The sequence below is a fragment of the Macaca fascicularis genome, chromosome 15 (genome assembly GCF_037993035.2).
Source record: "Macaca fascicularis isolate 582-1 chromosome 15, T2T-MFA8v1.1".
Classification (NCBI taxonomy): domain Eukaryota; kingdom Metazoa; phylum Chordata; class Mammalia; order Primates; family Cercopithecidae; genus Macaca; species Macaca fascicularis.
Genome location: NC_088389.1, coordinates 1,175,236 through 1,190,557, shown reverse-complemented (window position 1 = coordinate 1,190,557; position 15,322 = coordinate 1,175,236). Strand labels below are relative to the sequence as shown.

General features: G+C 54.1%; 1 protein-coding gene across 18 annotated transcripts in view; it reads left to right on the top strand.

The window, feature by feature from the left end:
• CACNA1B (calcium voltage-gated channel subunit alpha1 B) overlaps window positions 1–15,322 on the top strand; it is a 251,926-nt gene that overhangs the window by 223,343 nt on the left and 13,261 nt on the right. For 12 of the 18 annotated variants that reach the window (XR_012424020.1, XM_074015801.1, XM_065530885.1 and 9 more), the window contains 2 exons: window positions 5,671–5,767; window positions 8,802–8,910. Coding sequence is in view for 14 of the 18 variants with exons in the window: in XM_074015801.1 (XP_073871902.1) it covers window positions 5,671–5,767; window positions 8,802–8,910 (206 nt within the window). In the remaining 4 variants the exon portion in view is untranslated. Of the gene's footprint in view, window positions 1–3,998; window positions 4,096–5,670; window positions 5,768–8,801; window positions 8,911–15,322 lie in introns of those variants that run through there. The other 6 variants (XR_012424018.1, XR_012424019.1, XR_010581679.2 and 3 more) reach the window with 5 other exon arrangements.

Below are 15,322 nucleotides of genomic sequence, written 5' to 3'. Positions count from 1 at the left end.
TTTAAGACCCTTGTCTGTCGTCTGTCATGGTGGGAAAGGTTTACTTGTTTCTAAGGCGAGAGGCGGCGCCTTTCCAGAAAGAACAGGAGTCACGTGAAGGGCAGGGTTTGGGTCAGAAGGTGAAGCTGTTTGAGCTCAGGATCCACGGGAGTCCCGAACAGCAGGGCTGAGAGCTCATTCGGGAAGGAAGACAGGTCAGGCAGCATGGCTTCTCCATCTTTCCATTTGTCCATTCCTTCCATCTCTCGTTCCTCATTTACTTGCTCGCTCACTCACTCAAGCAGTGTCTACTGTGGGCTGCTCCCTGCAAGGCCACGAGGCCTGCTAGCACCTCACTCACAGTGCGTGCCCAGGAAATGGCCGTGGATGAGCAGCTGTGAGTGAGTGCGTAGATATCCACCACTCTCTGTGCCCCAGGGGGATGAGGGAACCGTGAGTGGCGCCGAGGTCTGCCTTTTCTCTCTGAGCTCCCCAGCCTGCCCAGGCTCCCTCGCGCTCCTCTACCCCCAGCGCCCTTGCTGGGGGAGGGCCGGCAGGATGTGGTCAGACCCCTCATGGTGAGGTCCTACTGTCTGTCCACAGAGCTCCTGGGTTCTGCCCGGTTTTGCTTAAACTGCAGCTCCGCAGAGGGAGCCCTCCACAGACACAAAAAGCCTGGGAGCCTGGCTAGACTTCCCCACCCTCCTATCCACTCAGCCTCCCCGGAGCACCCCCATGCTCCTAGTGAGGGTCCAGAAGGTGCTGCACGGGGCCCTTCCCAGTCCGGACAAGAGCCACTGGCAGCATCGGGGGCCCTGGGACGGGGCTTCTCCTGTCCAGGCTCTTCCAGGCCCACAGCATCTCTGTGGGTGCTTTTCATTTAAGTGGGAAATACACAGTGTTTACACAGTGCAGAGCAGACGTAGAGATTGTCTGTGTTTCACGGTGTGTGTGACAATTTCCGTGGCTTGCGAGAACCCTGTCATGTCTGATGCAGCAACACGTTTGCCCTGTGATACTTAGTTCATGCTGGGAGGGACCGGCCCAGGCACATTCACACAGGACCTGTGGTCAGGTAAGCCCAGTCGACTTGGGGGAGACTGACCACACTGAAGACCTAGACCTTGTTAGGCAAAGGGCAGGAGAGACTCCAGCTGAGGCAGGATTTAGGTGAGTTCTAGGCAGGTCACCCTGACTGTGTGGTCTAGAGAGTCGCCGCTTTTTCTGGGTGTATTTTTTCTAGAGGAGACTGTGTTGCAGAAAACGGAGACACTTCATAGCATGTAGTTAGCACTAAAGAGCAAAGGCAGATCAGCAAAGGCCGGTGAGAGGAAGACAACGTTCCCCAATCTTGATGAGCTACTCCCGGGCCTTCCGCAGTCAGCCGCCGGCAGGAGCTCAGGCAGGAAGAACGGGAAGTGGACTTGGGCCAGACGGCAGCTTGGTCACTGTGCACAGTGGTACCATACCAAAGCCAGAGTCTCCGACAGGGATCCTTGGAAGACACAGGCAGTCGGGGATATGAGAAGAGCTTATTGAAGAGTAAGCAACAGAATACAGGCCTCACCCCAGAGATAGCACACACAAAATAATATACAAAACCTGCGGGCCTCGAAGCATCACAAATGTGACCTGCCAGCAACACATGATTCTGCCCCCACGAGCAGCCTGGGCTCACCCCACGCAGCCCAAGATGGCCAGGACGAGCTGAGGGGCCAGCAGAGGCAGCTGAGCAGATTGGGTCTGGATCCTGCCTCCTGAGCAGAACACCAGGCTCCTAGAGCCTTTTTGGTAGCCTCCATGACAACCGCAGTGATGTAGTCAGTTCCCAGGGGACCACTCTATGGCTCCTCGTTCTTTGGGAGAAACTTTGAAAGAACAACAAAATTTATGAAATTTCTTAAGTTGTGTGGGCACGTGTGACTGTGTATGTGCACAAACAGGATGTGTGTGCATATACATGGCTGTGTTGTGTGTTTGCACAATGTGACCACGTGCACTCTGTGCATGTGCATATGTGCATGTGTACACGTGCGTTGTGCATGCATGCACACAGATGTCTACATGTGTGTTTTGTGCACATGTACATGCACATAGGCACGCACGTGTGTGCATGTTCATGTGTGCGCATGTAATTGTATTTATGTGCACGTGTGTATATGTGTGCAAGTGAACTGCATGTTTGTGTGTGCATGCATGTGTGGTTGTATGTGGATGTGTATATGCATGGCATGTGCACCTGTGTGTGCACATGCCCGTGTGTGCGTGTGCAACTGTGGTGTGCACGTGTGTGTGCCTGTGGATGTGCACATGCTTGTGTGTGCCTGTGGTGTGCACGTGTCTGTGGTGCACATGTTCCTGTGTGCATGTGTGTGCCTGTGGTGTGCACGTGTGTGTGCCTGTGGATGTGCACATGCTTGTGTGTGCCTGTGGTGTGCACGTGTCTGTGGTGTACACGTGCCTGTGGGTGTGCATGTGCCTGTGGTGTGCACGTGTGTGTGCCTGTGGTATGCACGTGTCTGGTGTACACGTGCCTGTGTGCCTGTGGTGTGCACGTGTCTGTGGTGTACACGTGCCTGTGGTGGGCATGTGCCTGTGTGTGCATGTGTGTGCCTGTGGTATGCACATGCCTGTGGTGCGCATGTGCCTATGTGCGTGTGTGTGCCTGTGGTGTGCATGTGCCTGCTGTGGGTGGATTCTGAAAGCACGGAGCTATTCACCCTGGTGTTGCTTTTCCCAGCCTTCCTTTTGTTGTTGCTTCAACCCTGTGGTGTGAAGCCTGGCGACTTGAGAGGAGAATTGCAGTCACACTTCTTGCAGCAATCTGGCTGCTCATTTCTGCGTCCACCCATCTGTCCAATAACATCTCCTGGGCATCTGCCATGTGCTGGGGCAGGGGCCCAAAGGGGAAACAGGCACATGCTGTCAGAACACTCAGGTGGGCTTGACAGTGAGACCATGTGGTGACTGTAGCTCAAGGCCAGAGCATTTCTGAGGAAGGAGAGGCCACGTCCGGCCTGAAGAATGAGAGAAGGTGGCATTTGAGCTGAACTTAATAGGAAGGGTTGAGCACTAGAGAAATAGGATGGATTGCGCTGGGGGTGGGAGGTGGGGCAGAGCGGAGCGGGAGGCCAGGTGGCTTCTGTCTGGCTGGAGAGGAGAGTGCATTGCAGAGGGGCTGCAGGGAAGGCTGAGACTGGTTGAGAAGGGCATTGAAATTGGTTAAGCAAGTCGCTTTGATTTTGTTTTATAGACAGTGGGTACAGTCCTTGAATCGAGAAGTGATGGTGTCAGGCCCACACTTTTCACCTGGGCTTGATGGGCAGGGACAGTTGGGGAGGGTCGGAGGTCTCACATGTGTCCAGCCCCCCGTGGTGGTCCCTTGGCTGCAACAACCTTAGCAAACACCTTTGGTGAGGCCCAGGTGGGGCTTCCTGTTTCTTCCCCCTTCTACAGAAGGAAATTCAACATGATTTGGAGCTGATTGGACTGAGGGGGCTATACTGTAGGAGAGAGGAGCATTGGTGGTGACCCGAGGACGCCAGCCCTACGATGATAGGAGGTCCTTAGCTGGACCGGGGCTTCTAGGGGAGGACGCAGTGTTCAGGGAGACGGGGTCAGTCAGGAGGCAAACGGGTGTGGGCCTCTGAGGTTGCTGTGATAGAGAAGCAGACCCACTGTGTTGTGGTACAGCAGAGGGTTTGGCTGACCTGGGAGGCCCAGGGAGCATCGTCACTCAGGGAGTGACAGGAAGAGTTAACTGAGAGGGAGGGGCAGCGCAGTGTTCTGTGTGGAACGGCTCCTGCACACATCGGGCTCTGGAAATTTCGCTGGGGTTGCCACACCTCCCGGGGAGCTCCAGGCCCCAGTTCCCCGGCGAGGTGCCACCTGTCCAGCGCACCCCTCACCTCCGCCACCACGCCTGCGCGAGGCTGGTCTTCCCATCACAGGCTGGGCGGGCGGGCGGGTCGGGCTCCATCCTGCCTTTGTTGCCATAACCTGTGACATTTCCTTTCCAGTTGCCGGATTCATTATAAGGATATGTACAGTTTGTTGCGTTGTATTGCGCCACCCGTTGGCTTAGGGAAGAACTGCCCTCGTAGGTTGGCCTACAAGGTTTGCAACTTCAGAGCCTCCATCCAACATACTTCCCTGCCCGAAACGCAAACACAGCACACACTCCCTGCCTGGTTTGGGAATGACGACGCCTCACCTTTCTTTCCTCCTGGCCTGCCCCGCACTCCAGCCTCCTGGACGCTTTGGTTCCCTGTCTAATCTCCCCTGACCCTTCTAGCTGGCTGGGGACAGGCAGCCTTTTGAGAGCGCACAGAAAGCTTTCTGGCTGGGCCATGATGGCTGGGACCAGCTCGCTGGGTGGGAGATGGGGGCTAGGTCCCTCCTGCATCAAGGAAGCAGCCGACTTGCCCGGTTTTTCCTCCGAGCTCTCAAGAGTGAGCTGATGGTCAGGCCAAAGGCCGAGGGCCCCAGAGGAAGGGAGCGCGGGCACAGGCCTCCCAGGAGCAGCCGTCCTCTGGGTCGAAAGAGCCCAGTAACCCAGTGGCTCTCCAGTCCCTGGGGGAGGAAAGGGCAGAGGCAGAGTGGGGGCCAAAGACCAGCCGTCCTGCTTTGCCTCTGGAGTGGTGCGCTCAGCTCAGCCAAGGAGTCCCTGGTCTGGAACCGTGGGCGGAGGGCAAGGCCCCAGGGCAGATCCATCTGCCAGGAAGAGGCTGTCCCCTTTCTCTCCTGGGCCACCTGAATCTGGCTGTGTCTCTAGGACCCCAAGCCCACAGGCAGGTGTCCCAGGGCTGGAGGTAGGCCCCAGGCCTAGTGGCCTCTCTACTTGGGAAGACTCTGTCGTCGGAGCTTTTAGGTTCCCAGATCCTACAGCCTGCCCCTTTGCTGTCAGAGCCGGTGCAAGGTGGCCCCAGGCCATGTCCCGCCAGCTCCTCCCCCCTCCTGCAGTCTCCCATTTCCCACCCAGCCCTGACCCCCAGCAGCAGCCCTGCCCTGGGCTGGCCTCGGGCGTCTCTGGGCTTGAAGCAGGACTTGCCCCAAGGTCAAGTTTTGGCTCTACAGCTTCAGGGCTCCCTCTGTAGTGTTCCGGTTTGTTTCAGATATTCTCCACCTTTGTAGCCTCTAGCCTCACTCGGAAGCAAATCTGACCGTCAGGAAAGCTCATGTCTCTGCTGTGGTTCTCCACCACTGCCTCATCTGCCGCCTGACCCTGCCTGCCAGCTCTTCCTGGCAGGGTGAACCAGCTCTTTTCTGATTGGCATTCACTGTGATTTTTAAAAGAGTAAAATCAGAAATTATCAACCCAAAGCCGCCCCGATGCAGCCCTTCCTCACCCCTCCATGTTCATTAGCTCAGACGCCACCCCCGCCCACTGCCCCTCGTGGGGCTGGAGTGAGGAGGTGAGGCTCGGGGGTGGGGGGCCAGGAGGGGGTCAAGCCAAGCAAAGAAATCCCTCATTTTACTTATTTTGATTTTGGGCTTTGAATCCGACACTTTGATTAACTGGCTCTGTTTTCTTGTCTGCTTCCTCCCCGCCCCCTTCCCTCCACACCCTCCTCCCCCGCTCCCCCTGCTCCCCTCCCCGCCCCTCCCACTCCCCTCCCCGCTCCCCTCCTGCTGCCGCTCCTCCTGTGGACCACCCCACTGTGCCCTGGCCTCGCTGGGACGGGTTTCCAGTGGGCGCATCAGTTACAATGACATGTTTGAGATGCTGAAACACATGTCCCCGCCTCTGGGGCTGGGGAAGAAATGCCCTGCTCGAGTTGCCTACAAGGTAGACCCTGACCCTGCACCGCCCCCGCCAGGAGGCTGTGTGTGCTCGCCGGGGGGTGCTCGCTGGCTCTCCCAGCTCCTCTCCCTTTCAGGGTGCCCGGCTGTCTGTCTGCCGCTCTGCTGTGCACCCGTGGCCGCCTCATTGTGTCTTTCTCTTCAGCCCCATTCCAGCTTCTCTCCCAGACAGAGGGACGTGGCCCCCATGATGTCTTACTGGCCTCTTGTCCCCACAACCTGAGCTGCCCCCTCTGAGAGCCCCCTGGAGGCTCAGGAAGACAGAACTAGACCCTCCTCCCTGCCTTTTCTCCCTCTCTTCCTTTCCTAGGAATGAGGGGACAGACCGTTTGTTTGACAGAGATTGTTTTTGTTCTGGGCTCAGAACAAAGCCCTAAGCCCCTGGTATGGATGGACCTGTCCAGCCCTCTGGGTCTGGCCCTGGGGGCAGGTGGGTCTGCAGGGCCTCTGGTGCTTCCCTCACAGCTCAGCAAGTGCAGAGGCTCCCTGGGCCCAGGCTGCAGTCTCCAGGGACTTTCTAGGCTCCATGGTGGGGAGGAGGCACCGTGGCATTGAGAAGGAAAGGGGTGTCGGGGAGAGGCTTCTCGCCATTATTCCTGGGGCCTCAGAGGGCCGCTGGAGGATGGGGATGGCCTCAGGGCCCAGGAGGCATGGGAAGGGGGTAAATCGAGGGATGCCTCCAGGCCTCCCTCCTGGGTGGGCAAGCAGGTCACACGGCCCAGCCCTAAACCTGTTCCATCTGCCCAGCTGTCCCCAGTCCCACCCCATACCCCCTGTGTATAAGCACCTTCGTTCCCCCAGCACCCACCCACCCACCCAATAGCCCTCCTGAGGCCCCCACTGCTCTCCCGCAAGCAGCCTGTGGTTCAGCCAGCACGTGCCTAGAGCTTTCCTGAGTCTCCCTGAGGAAGACTTTCCTGAGTCTGTCTGAGGAAGCTTCCCACCAGAGCTTCCATGTCTCTGGTGCTGTGGACAGCTCTTGTCCACACTGTCTGTCTCTGTGCCCTGACTCTAGGTCTTTGTCACCCGACTCAGTGCAGCCTGTGGGAGCCGAGTGGCTCCTCTAAGCCATCCTGAGCCCCTGCCCTGTCCCTGCATTGTGCCTGCCTGGGTGTCCTGCATGCAAGGCTGTAGCTTTGTCCCCAAGAAGGAGAGCTCTGTCCACACTTGGTGCTGGGGCGAGCAGGCAGGGCCGTGACGGAGCAGCCGTTGGAGCCGCGTCCAGCTGTGCCGGCTGACTCCAAGGTTCTGGGCATGGAGAGACCAAGGGAGGTCTCAGGGTGGGAGCAGAAGGGCCAGATGAGCTGAGGAGGGTCCAGGAGATGCCCAGAGTGCCGCACCTCAGAGGGCCCCGGGCAGAGACACCTGTCTGTTTGCCCTGGCCTTGCCTCTTGGCTTCTTCCTGAGATTCTTGGCCCTTTGGGGCCTGGAGTGGGCTGATGGCACCCTGGGGAGGGTAGCCCTCCAGTGCCCTGGGCGGAGCTCTTCCTTCTTGGAAATCACCTGCCTGTTCTGCCTTCACTGCTATTCCCAACGTCCCCCAGTGCCTGCCCTCTGGGAGAGGAATTCCTTGGCCTCTCACACCGCCATCCATGCTGGTCTGCAGGGATGCCGTTCTCTGGGAAGCTGTTTACTCCTGTTGTGCTGCACACACATGCTGTGCAAAGCCCTGGGACTGGACGTGGCAAGTGGGGCTTTGCCAGCATTCGGGGCCAGAGTCAGGCTCATGTCTCCAGCCTGGCTTGCATCCACACCCCACCAGCTGTTAGGCTGAGGACTCTGGGTTTGGGGCCAGGATGCTAGGGGCAGGGCTGTGTGGCCCTCCCTAGAGAAGGGGCTGCGCTGCCACAGGTTGCAGGCTTGGTCAAGGACAGGCAGACCCTGGGGAGGGGCTCCTGTCTCTAGCTGGACAGTGCTCCTGGGGCTCCACTTGGCCAGCTCCTTGCTCCTCACACTCAAAATATTCCAGGCACACTTGAGACACATTTCTTCCTTGAGGCCTCTTAAGATCTTAGAGCCTGGGTCTCTGGGCAGCACTGGCTGTGGCCAGAGGACTGTGGTGCAGACATGAGCTCGTCTCCGGCTGTTCTGTCCCTGAAAACAGGCAACGGGCTATCTGCCTGAGAGGGAGATGGAGCAGCGCCGCAGGACACTGCCCCAGCCCGTTCTGAAGTGCAGCAGCCTCGGCCTGCGGCCCTGGGTAGTCCCATCTGTTCCTGTCCTTCCAGCAGCAGGAGCTGCCTTGCGCGGAGATGGGCTCTGCCTTTTAGTGGCATCGAGCATCTCTCCCAGGCCTCATGCTGGGTGGTGAGAGGCAGAAGCCTCACCGGACCTGAGCTAAAACCAGGGTGTCACCTCTAGGGGTCCCCACCGGGAGCTGGGTCCCAGAGAGGCACCCTGGACCACCTACCCCTTGTCCAGATGATCCAAGCGGTGGGAGGAGAAGACGAGGGTGGACAGAGCCATGAGCACAGGAACCCCTTCTGTCTGTGGCTGCCACTGCTCCTCCCCAGCCAAGGCTGCACTCCTACATTCAGTCACAGGCAGGGGTCCCTCGGGGTGAGGAAGTGGCTGTGCTTTCAGAGGGATCAAGGCTCCAGTCTTTACCTGGAGTTCTACTTTTCTGCAGCCAGGAGGGTCCTCAGCTAGATCTGCGGGTCGGGGAGTCCATGGGAGAGTGTGAATGCTGGCAAAACTCTCACCCGCCCCACCTCACTCAGGCCCAGGCACCTGCAGGGACCACCACTGGGATGCCCAGCCCGGCCTCCAGGGACCCCATCGTTGCGTAGTCTTGGGGTGGGGGGGTGACCGCAGCAGGCCTGGCCCTGACCACCCTGCTTGTCCCCAGCCCAGCCTCCAGGGACCCCGTCCTGGCGTAGTCTGGGGTAGGGTGGCCTCAGCAGGCCTGGCCCTGACTGCCCTGCTTGTCCCCAGCCCGGCCTCCAGGGACCCTGTCATTGTGTAATCTGGGGTGGGGTGGCCGCAGCAGGCCTGGCCCTGACCGCCCTGCTTGTCCCTAGCGTCTGGTTCGCATGAACATGCCCATCTCCAGCGAGGACATGACTGTCCACTTCACGTCCACACTCATGGCCCTCATCCGGACGGCACTGGAGATCAAGCTGGCCCCAGGTGAGCAAGGCAGCCTCGGAAGGAGGGCCCCGGACCCAGGGATGTACACCCCCGCCCTGAGTGCCAGCCCCAGGAGGACACGTAGGGAGGAGGGTGAGGGGCCAGCTGTGTCTGGAGGGGTCTGAGGACAGCTGCACAGGATGCCCGCCCTGTGGGGCACTGGCATTTTCGCCTGGTAGCCATCTGCACATTAGCACTGCAATGATCCCATTTTCAGGTAAGGAAACTGAGGCATGGTGAGATTTCAGAGCCAGCTGGTGGTGGAACCAGGACACAGCGTGGCCAGGCCTCACCACAGCTAGCGCCCTCCCTGGGGACGAGCTGGCATGCCCTTGGCCCCTTCCCATAGTGAGCCCATTCCCTATCTGGTCTTTCCCTGAACTGATGGACAGAACCACAGAGTGATGCCAAAGCAAGAAGAGAAGGAGCCTCTAGTGTGTTCTTCCCCAACACAGAGGAGATTACAGCCCCAGAGAGCCCACCCCCGCCCCCCGTGCGTCTGCCCCATCCCCTGCTTTGTACACTAAGCCCCACTCACGTCTCCCCAAGGATGCCATACTGGCAATGCCATACTGTTTCTTGCCCTGCCAGTTTTTCTCTCTACTGGATTATTTGTGTCAACATATAAACACCCGATTATTTCCTCCATCTTTAAAAAGTTCTCCACCGGGTGCAGTGGCTCACGCCTGTAATCCCAGCACTTTGGGAGGCCAAAGTGGGCAGATCACGAGGTCAGGAGATCAAGACCATCCTGGCCAACATGGCAAAACCTTGTCTCTACAAAAACTGCAAAAATTAGCTGGGTGTGGTGGTGGCAAGCACCCGTAGCCCCAACTATTCGGGAGGCTGAAGCAGGCTTGAACCTGGGAGGTGGAGGTTGCAGTGAGCTGAGATTGCACCGCCACACTCCATCCTGGAAACAGAGTGAGACTCCATCTTGAAAAAAAAAAGTTATCTTCTTCTCTGTTGACTTCCCTATTCTCTCCTTTCTAATGCCCCGCTCTTAAGAGGTTGTCTCTGAATTCCCTTTCCCACATGCTGGAGGTTCTTCCCAGCTTCACCAGAGCTGCCCTTGGGGTCTCCAGGCCTCCATGTTGCTCGACTCGAAGGCCGAGGCACATCCCCAGCTCATGGGCTGTCCATGGCCGTTTCTCCGTTTGCGCTCTCTTCTTTTTGAACCTTTTTTTATCTGTTCCTCTGGTCCCACGAACTCTGGGTGTGCCTTTGTGCCATGGAATGTTCTCTACTCTCATTCCTTTATCATCTCACCTATTCCCATGGCTTTAAATAGCATTAATCTAATTTTGTATTTTTAGTCCTGACTTCTCCCCTGAACTTCAAATTTTCCCCCACAGCCTTCCCCATCTCAGTCAATGCTCAAGCCGAAACCTTAGAAGTCATCTTAATTTATTCATGTATTTATTATTTATGAATGATAGGGTCTCACTGTGTCACCCAGGCTGGAGTGCAGTGGTGCAGTCACGGCTCACTGCAGCCTCCACCTCCCAGGCTCAAGTGATCCTCCTGCCTTGGCCTCCCAAAGTGCTGGGATTGCAGGCACCACCCCTCCCTACTAGTTTTTGTATATTTTTTAGAGATGGGGGTTCGCTGTGTTGCACAGGCTGAGGATCATCCTTTTCTCCTCCTCCTTTCTTATCCCATTTCTGATTCATGCCTTCTCTCTCACATTTTCTTGACTCTTATCTTTAAAATATATCCAAAATGTGGCCACTCCTCTCCCGTCCCCCACTGCTGCGTCCCCTGGCTCTTGGCTGTTGCTGCAGCAGCTTCTAATTCATCCACTTCTGCCCTTGGCCCCTTCTGTCTGCCTTCAACACAACAGCCAGAGTGATCAGGTTTAAAAAAAGACTAATAGCCGGGCGTAGTGGCTCACACCTGTAGTGCTAGCACTTTGGAAGGCCGAGGCTTGCAGATTGAGCTCAGAAGTTCAAGACCAGCCTGGACAACACGGTGAAACCCCATCTCTACTAAAATAGAAAAAATTAGCCGGGTATGGCGATGTGTGCCTGTAGTCTCAGCTACATGGGAGGCTGAGGCAAAGAATCACTTGAACCTGGGAGACGGAAGTTGCAGTGAGCCAAGATCGTGCCACTGCACTCCAGCCTGGGTGACAGAGCGAGACCTCATCTCTTAAAAAAAAAAAAAAAAGATCAGGCGCGGTGGCTCCTGCCTGTAATCCCAGCACTTTGGGAGGCTGATGCAGGCAGATCACAAGGTCAGGAGATCGAGACCATCCTGGCTAACAGGGTGAAACCATGTCTCTACTAAAAAATACAAAAAAAATTAGCCAGGTGTGGTGGCAGGCGCCTGTAGTCCTAGTTACTCCAGATGCTGAGGCAAGAGAATGGCGTGAACCCAGGAGGTGGAGCTTGCAGTGAGCCGAGATCGCACCCCTGCACTCCAGCCTGGTAGACAGAGCAAGACTCCGTCTAAAAAAAAAAAAAAAAATCAGACTAACAAAATTGATAAAGCCCTACTTGGACTGATCAAGAAGATAGAGAAGATACACATAACCAATATAAGCAACAAAAGAGGGAACACCACTGCAAGTCCTGTTAAAGTTAAAAAGATAATAAGAGGCCAGGCGCAATGACTCACACCCATAATCCCAACACTTTGGGAGGTCGAGGCAGGAGGATCGCTTGAGGCCAGGAGTTGATGACCAGCCTGGGTAACATAGCAAGAATCTGTCTCTACAAAAAATTGTTTAAAATAATTAGCTGGGCATAGTGGACACACTTGTATTCCCAGCTACTCAGGAGGCTGAGGCAGGATGGATCACTTGAGCCCAGGAGTTTGAGGCTACAGTGAGCTATGATTGTGCCACTGCACTCCAGCCTGAGTGACAGTGTGAGACCCTATCTCTTAAAAATAATAATAAATTTTAAATAAAGGAATTTAATAAACAACTTTGTGTCCATTTTAACAAATGAAATGGAAAAATTCCTTGAAAAACACAAACTATCAAGCTCACTCAAGAATAGATAACCTCTGCAGTGGCTCATGCCTGTAATCCCAGCACTTTGGGACGCCGAGGTGGACTGATCACGAGGTCAGGAGATCAAGACCATCCTGGCTAACACAGTGAAACCCTGTCTCTACTAAAAATATAAAAAATCAGCTGGGTGTGATGGTGGGCGCCTGTAGTCCCAGCTACTTGGGAGGTTGAGACAGGAGAATGGTGTGAACCCAGGAGGCGGAGTTTGCAGTGAGCCAAGATTGCACCACTGCACTCCAGCCTGGGTGACAGAGCAAGACTCTCAAAAAGAAAAAAGAATAACCAGGTCAGGTGCCCTGGCTTATGCCTGTAATCCCAGCAGTTTTTGTGGTGGAAGGAGGAGGATCACTTGAGCTCAGGAGTTTGAGACCACTCTGGGCAACACAGGGAGCCCCTGGCTCTACAAAAAAATTTTAAAATTAGCTGAATGTGGTGGTGAACGCCTGTGCTCCCAGCTGCTTGGGGAGGCTGAGGTAGGAGGAATCAGCTGTGATGGTACCACTGCACTACAGCCTGGGCAATAGAGTGAAACCCCATCTCAAAAAAAAAAAAAAAAAAAAAAGCTTCAGTAATACCATATATATTAAATTAAGTTTAGAGTGGAAAAACCTTCCAAGAAAGACAATTCCAGGTCCAAATGGCTTCATTATTGAAGTCTACCAACTGTTTAAGGAAGAAATAATGCCAATTCTATATAGACTCTTCCAGAAAGTGGAAAAAGGGAATATTTTCCAACTTATTTTATTTTCAGAGGCCAGCTTTGCTCTGATACCAAAACTAGACAAAGACATGACAAGAAAAGAAAACTACAGACCAATATCCCTTATGAACATAGATTTTTAAAAATCTTCAACATAATCTTTCAGCAAACTGAATTTGTTTTTTTTTTTTTTTGATACCGAGTCTTGCTCTGTCGCCCAGGCTGGAGTGCAGTGGCGCAATCTCGGCTCACTACAAGCTCCGCCTCCTGGGTTCAGGCCATTCTCCTGCCTCGGCCTCCCGAATAGCTGGAACTACAGGTGCGTGCTACCACGCCTGGCTAACTTTTTTGTATTTTTAGCAGAGACGGGGTTTCACCGTGTTAGCCAGGATGGTCTCGATCTCCTGACCGCGTGATCCACCCGCCTCGGCCTGGGATTACAGAGTGCTGGGATTACAGGCGTGAGCCACCGTGCCCGGCCAAGCTGAATATATTTTAAAAGATAATACCTGATGACACAAGTGGGGTTTATGCCAGGATAAGTTGGGTTCAGTGTTGAAAATCAATTAATATAGTTTACTGTATCAAAGAAGGAAAAGCATATGATTATCTCAATAGATATAGAAAAAGCATTTGACAAAATTCAGTATCCATTCATGTTTTTAAATTTCTCCATGAACTGGGAATTAAGGAAAGCTTCATCCATCATGTATCAGAGACTCACTTATACAGTCAATTGATTTTTAACAAACTTGGAAAGGCAATTAATGGAGAACAGATCATCTTTTCTACAAACAATGCTGGAGAAATTTAGACAATCCTATGCAAAAAGAGAAGCTTTCCTGACATGCCATTTTAGTTGCTCGGGCTGCCACAACAAAATGCCGCAGCTTAGACAAAAGAAATGTATTTCTGACAGTTTTGGAAGCCAGAAGTCCAAGAGCTTGTGCTTGTGAGGTGGGTGTCACTCTTAGGCCTCTTCTCTTAGCTAGTAAACAGCCATCGTCCTGCTGTGTCCTCACACAGACTTTCCTGTGTGTGTGCATGGAGAGCAAAAGAGCAAGTGGATTTTTCAGGTATCTCCTATGAGACCACTGATTCTGTGGATCAGGGCCCCACACTTAGGATCTCCTAGAACTGATCACCTCCTTACAGGCCCTGTCACCAAATACAGTCGCATCTGGGGGTTAGGGCTTCTACATGTGGACTGGAGTCAGGGACAGTTTAATCCATAGCACATACCTTTTACCCCATACAAAAAATAACTTGAAATGGATTGTAAACAGAAATGTAAAATCTAAAATTATGAAACCTGTATAGAAAACACAAGGCCAGATGTTGGCTCACGCCCATAATCCCAGCACTTTGGGAAGCCAAAGCAGGTGGATCAACTGAGGTCATAAGTTCGAGACCAGCCTGGCTAATATGGTGAAACCTGTCTGTACTAAAAATACAAAAAAAAAAAAAAAAAAAAAAGGCTGGGCCTGGTGCTGTGCTGTGTACCTGTAGTCCCTGGGTGGCTGAGGCAGGAGAATTGCTTGAACCTGGCAGTCGGAGGTTGCAATGAGCTGAGATTGTGCCACTGCACTCCAGCCTTGGTGACAGACCAAGACTCTGTCTCAAATGGAAAAAATCGATAAACTGAACTACAGCAAAACTTTCGCTATATGAAATATATATTTATATTTCAGACAGAGTCTTGCTCTGTTGCCCAGGCTGCAGTGCAGTAGCACAATCTCAGCTCACTGCAGCCTCTGCCTCCCGGGTTCAAACGATTCCCCTGCCTCAGCATCCCAAGTAGCTGGGATTACAGGCACACACCAACACACCCAGCTAATTTTTGTATTTTTAGTAGAGATGGGGTTTTACCATGTTGGCCAGGCTGATCTCGAACTCCTGACCTCAAGTGATCCACTCGCCTCGACCTCCCATAGTGCTGGAATTATAGGCATGAGCCACTGCGCCCCGCCACGAAAGATATTTTTTAAAATGAGGCCAAGTGCAGTGGCTTGTACCTGTAATCCCAGCTTTGATTAACTTTGAGAGAAAAGGTGGGAAGATTGCTGGAATTCAGGAGTTTAAGACCAGATTGGACAACAAAGTCTCTGTCTCTACAAAAAATAATTTTTTTTTTTTTTTTTTGAGACGGAGTCTCGCTCTGTCGCCCAGGCTGGAGTGCAGTGGCTGGATCTCAGCTCACTGCAAGCTCCGCCTCCTGGGTTTACGCCATTCTCCTGCCTCAGCCTTGTGAGTAGCTGGGACTACAGGCACCTGCCACCGTGCCCAGCTAGTTTTTTGTATTTTTTAGTAGAGACGGGGTTTCACCGGGTTAGCCAGGATGGTCTCGATCTCCTGACCTCATGATCCGCCCATCTCCGCCTCCCAAAGTGCTGGGATTACAGGCTTGAGCCACCGCACCCGGCCTACAAAAAATAATTTTTTTTTTTTTTTTTTTTGAGACGGAGTCTCGCTTTGTCGCCCAGGCTGGAGTGCAGTGGCCGGATCTCAGCTCACTGCAAGCTCCGCCTCCCGGGTTTACGCCATTCTCCTGCCACAGCCTCCCGAGTAGCTGGGACTACAGGCGCCCACCACCTCGCCCAGCTAGTTTTTTGTATTTTTAGTAGAGACGGGGTTTCACCATATTAGCCAGGATGGTCTCGATCTCCTGACCTCGTGATCCGCCCGTCTCGGCC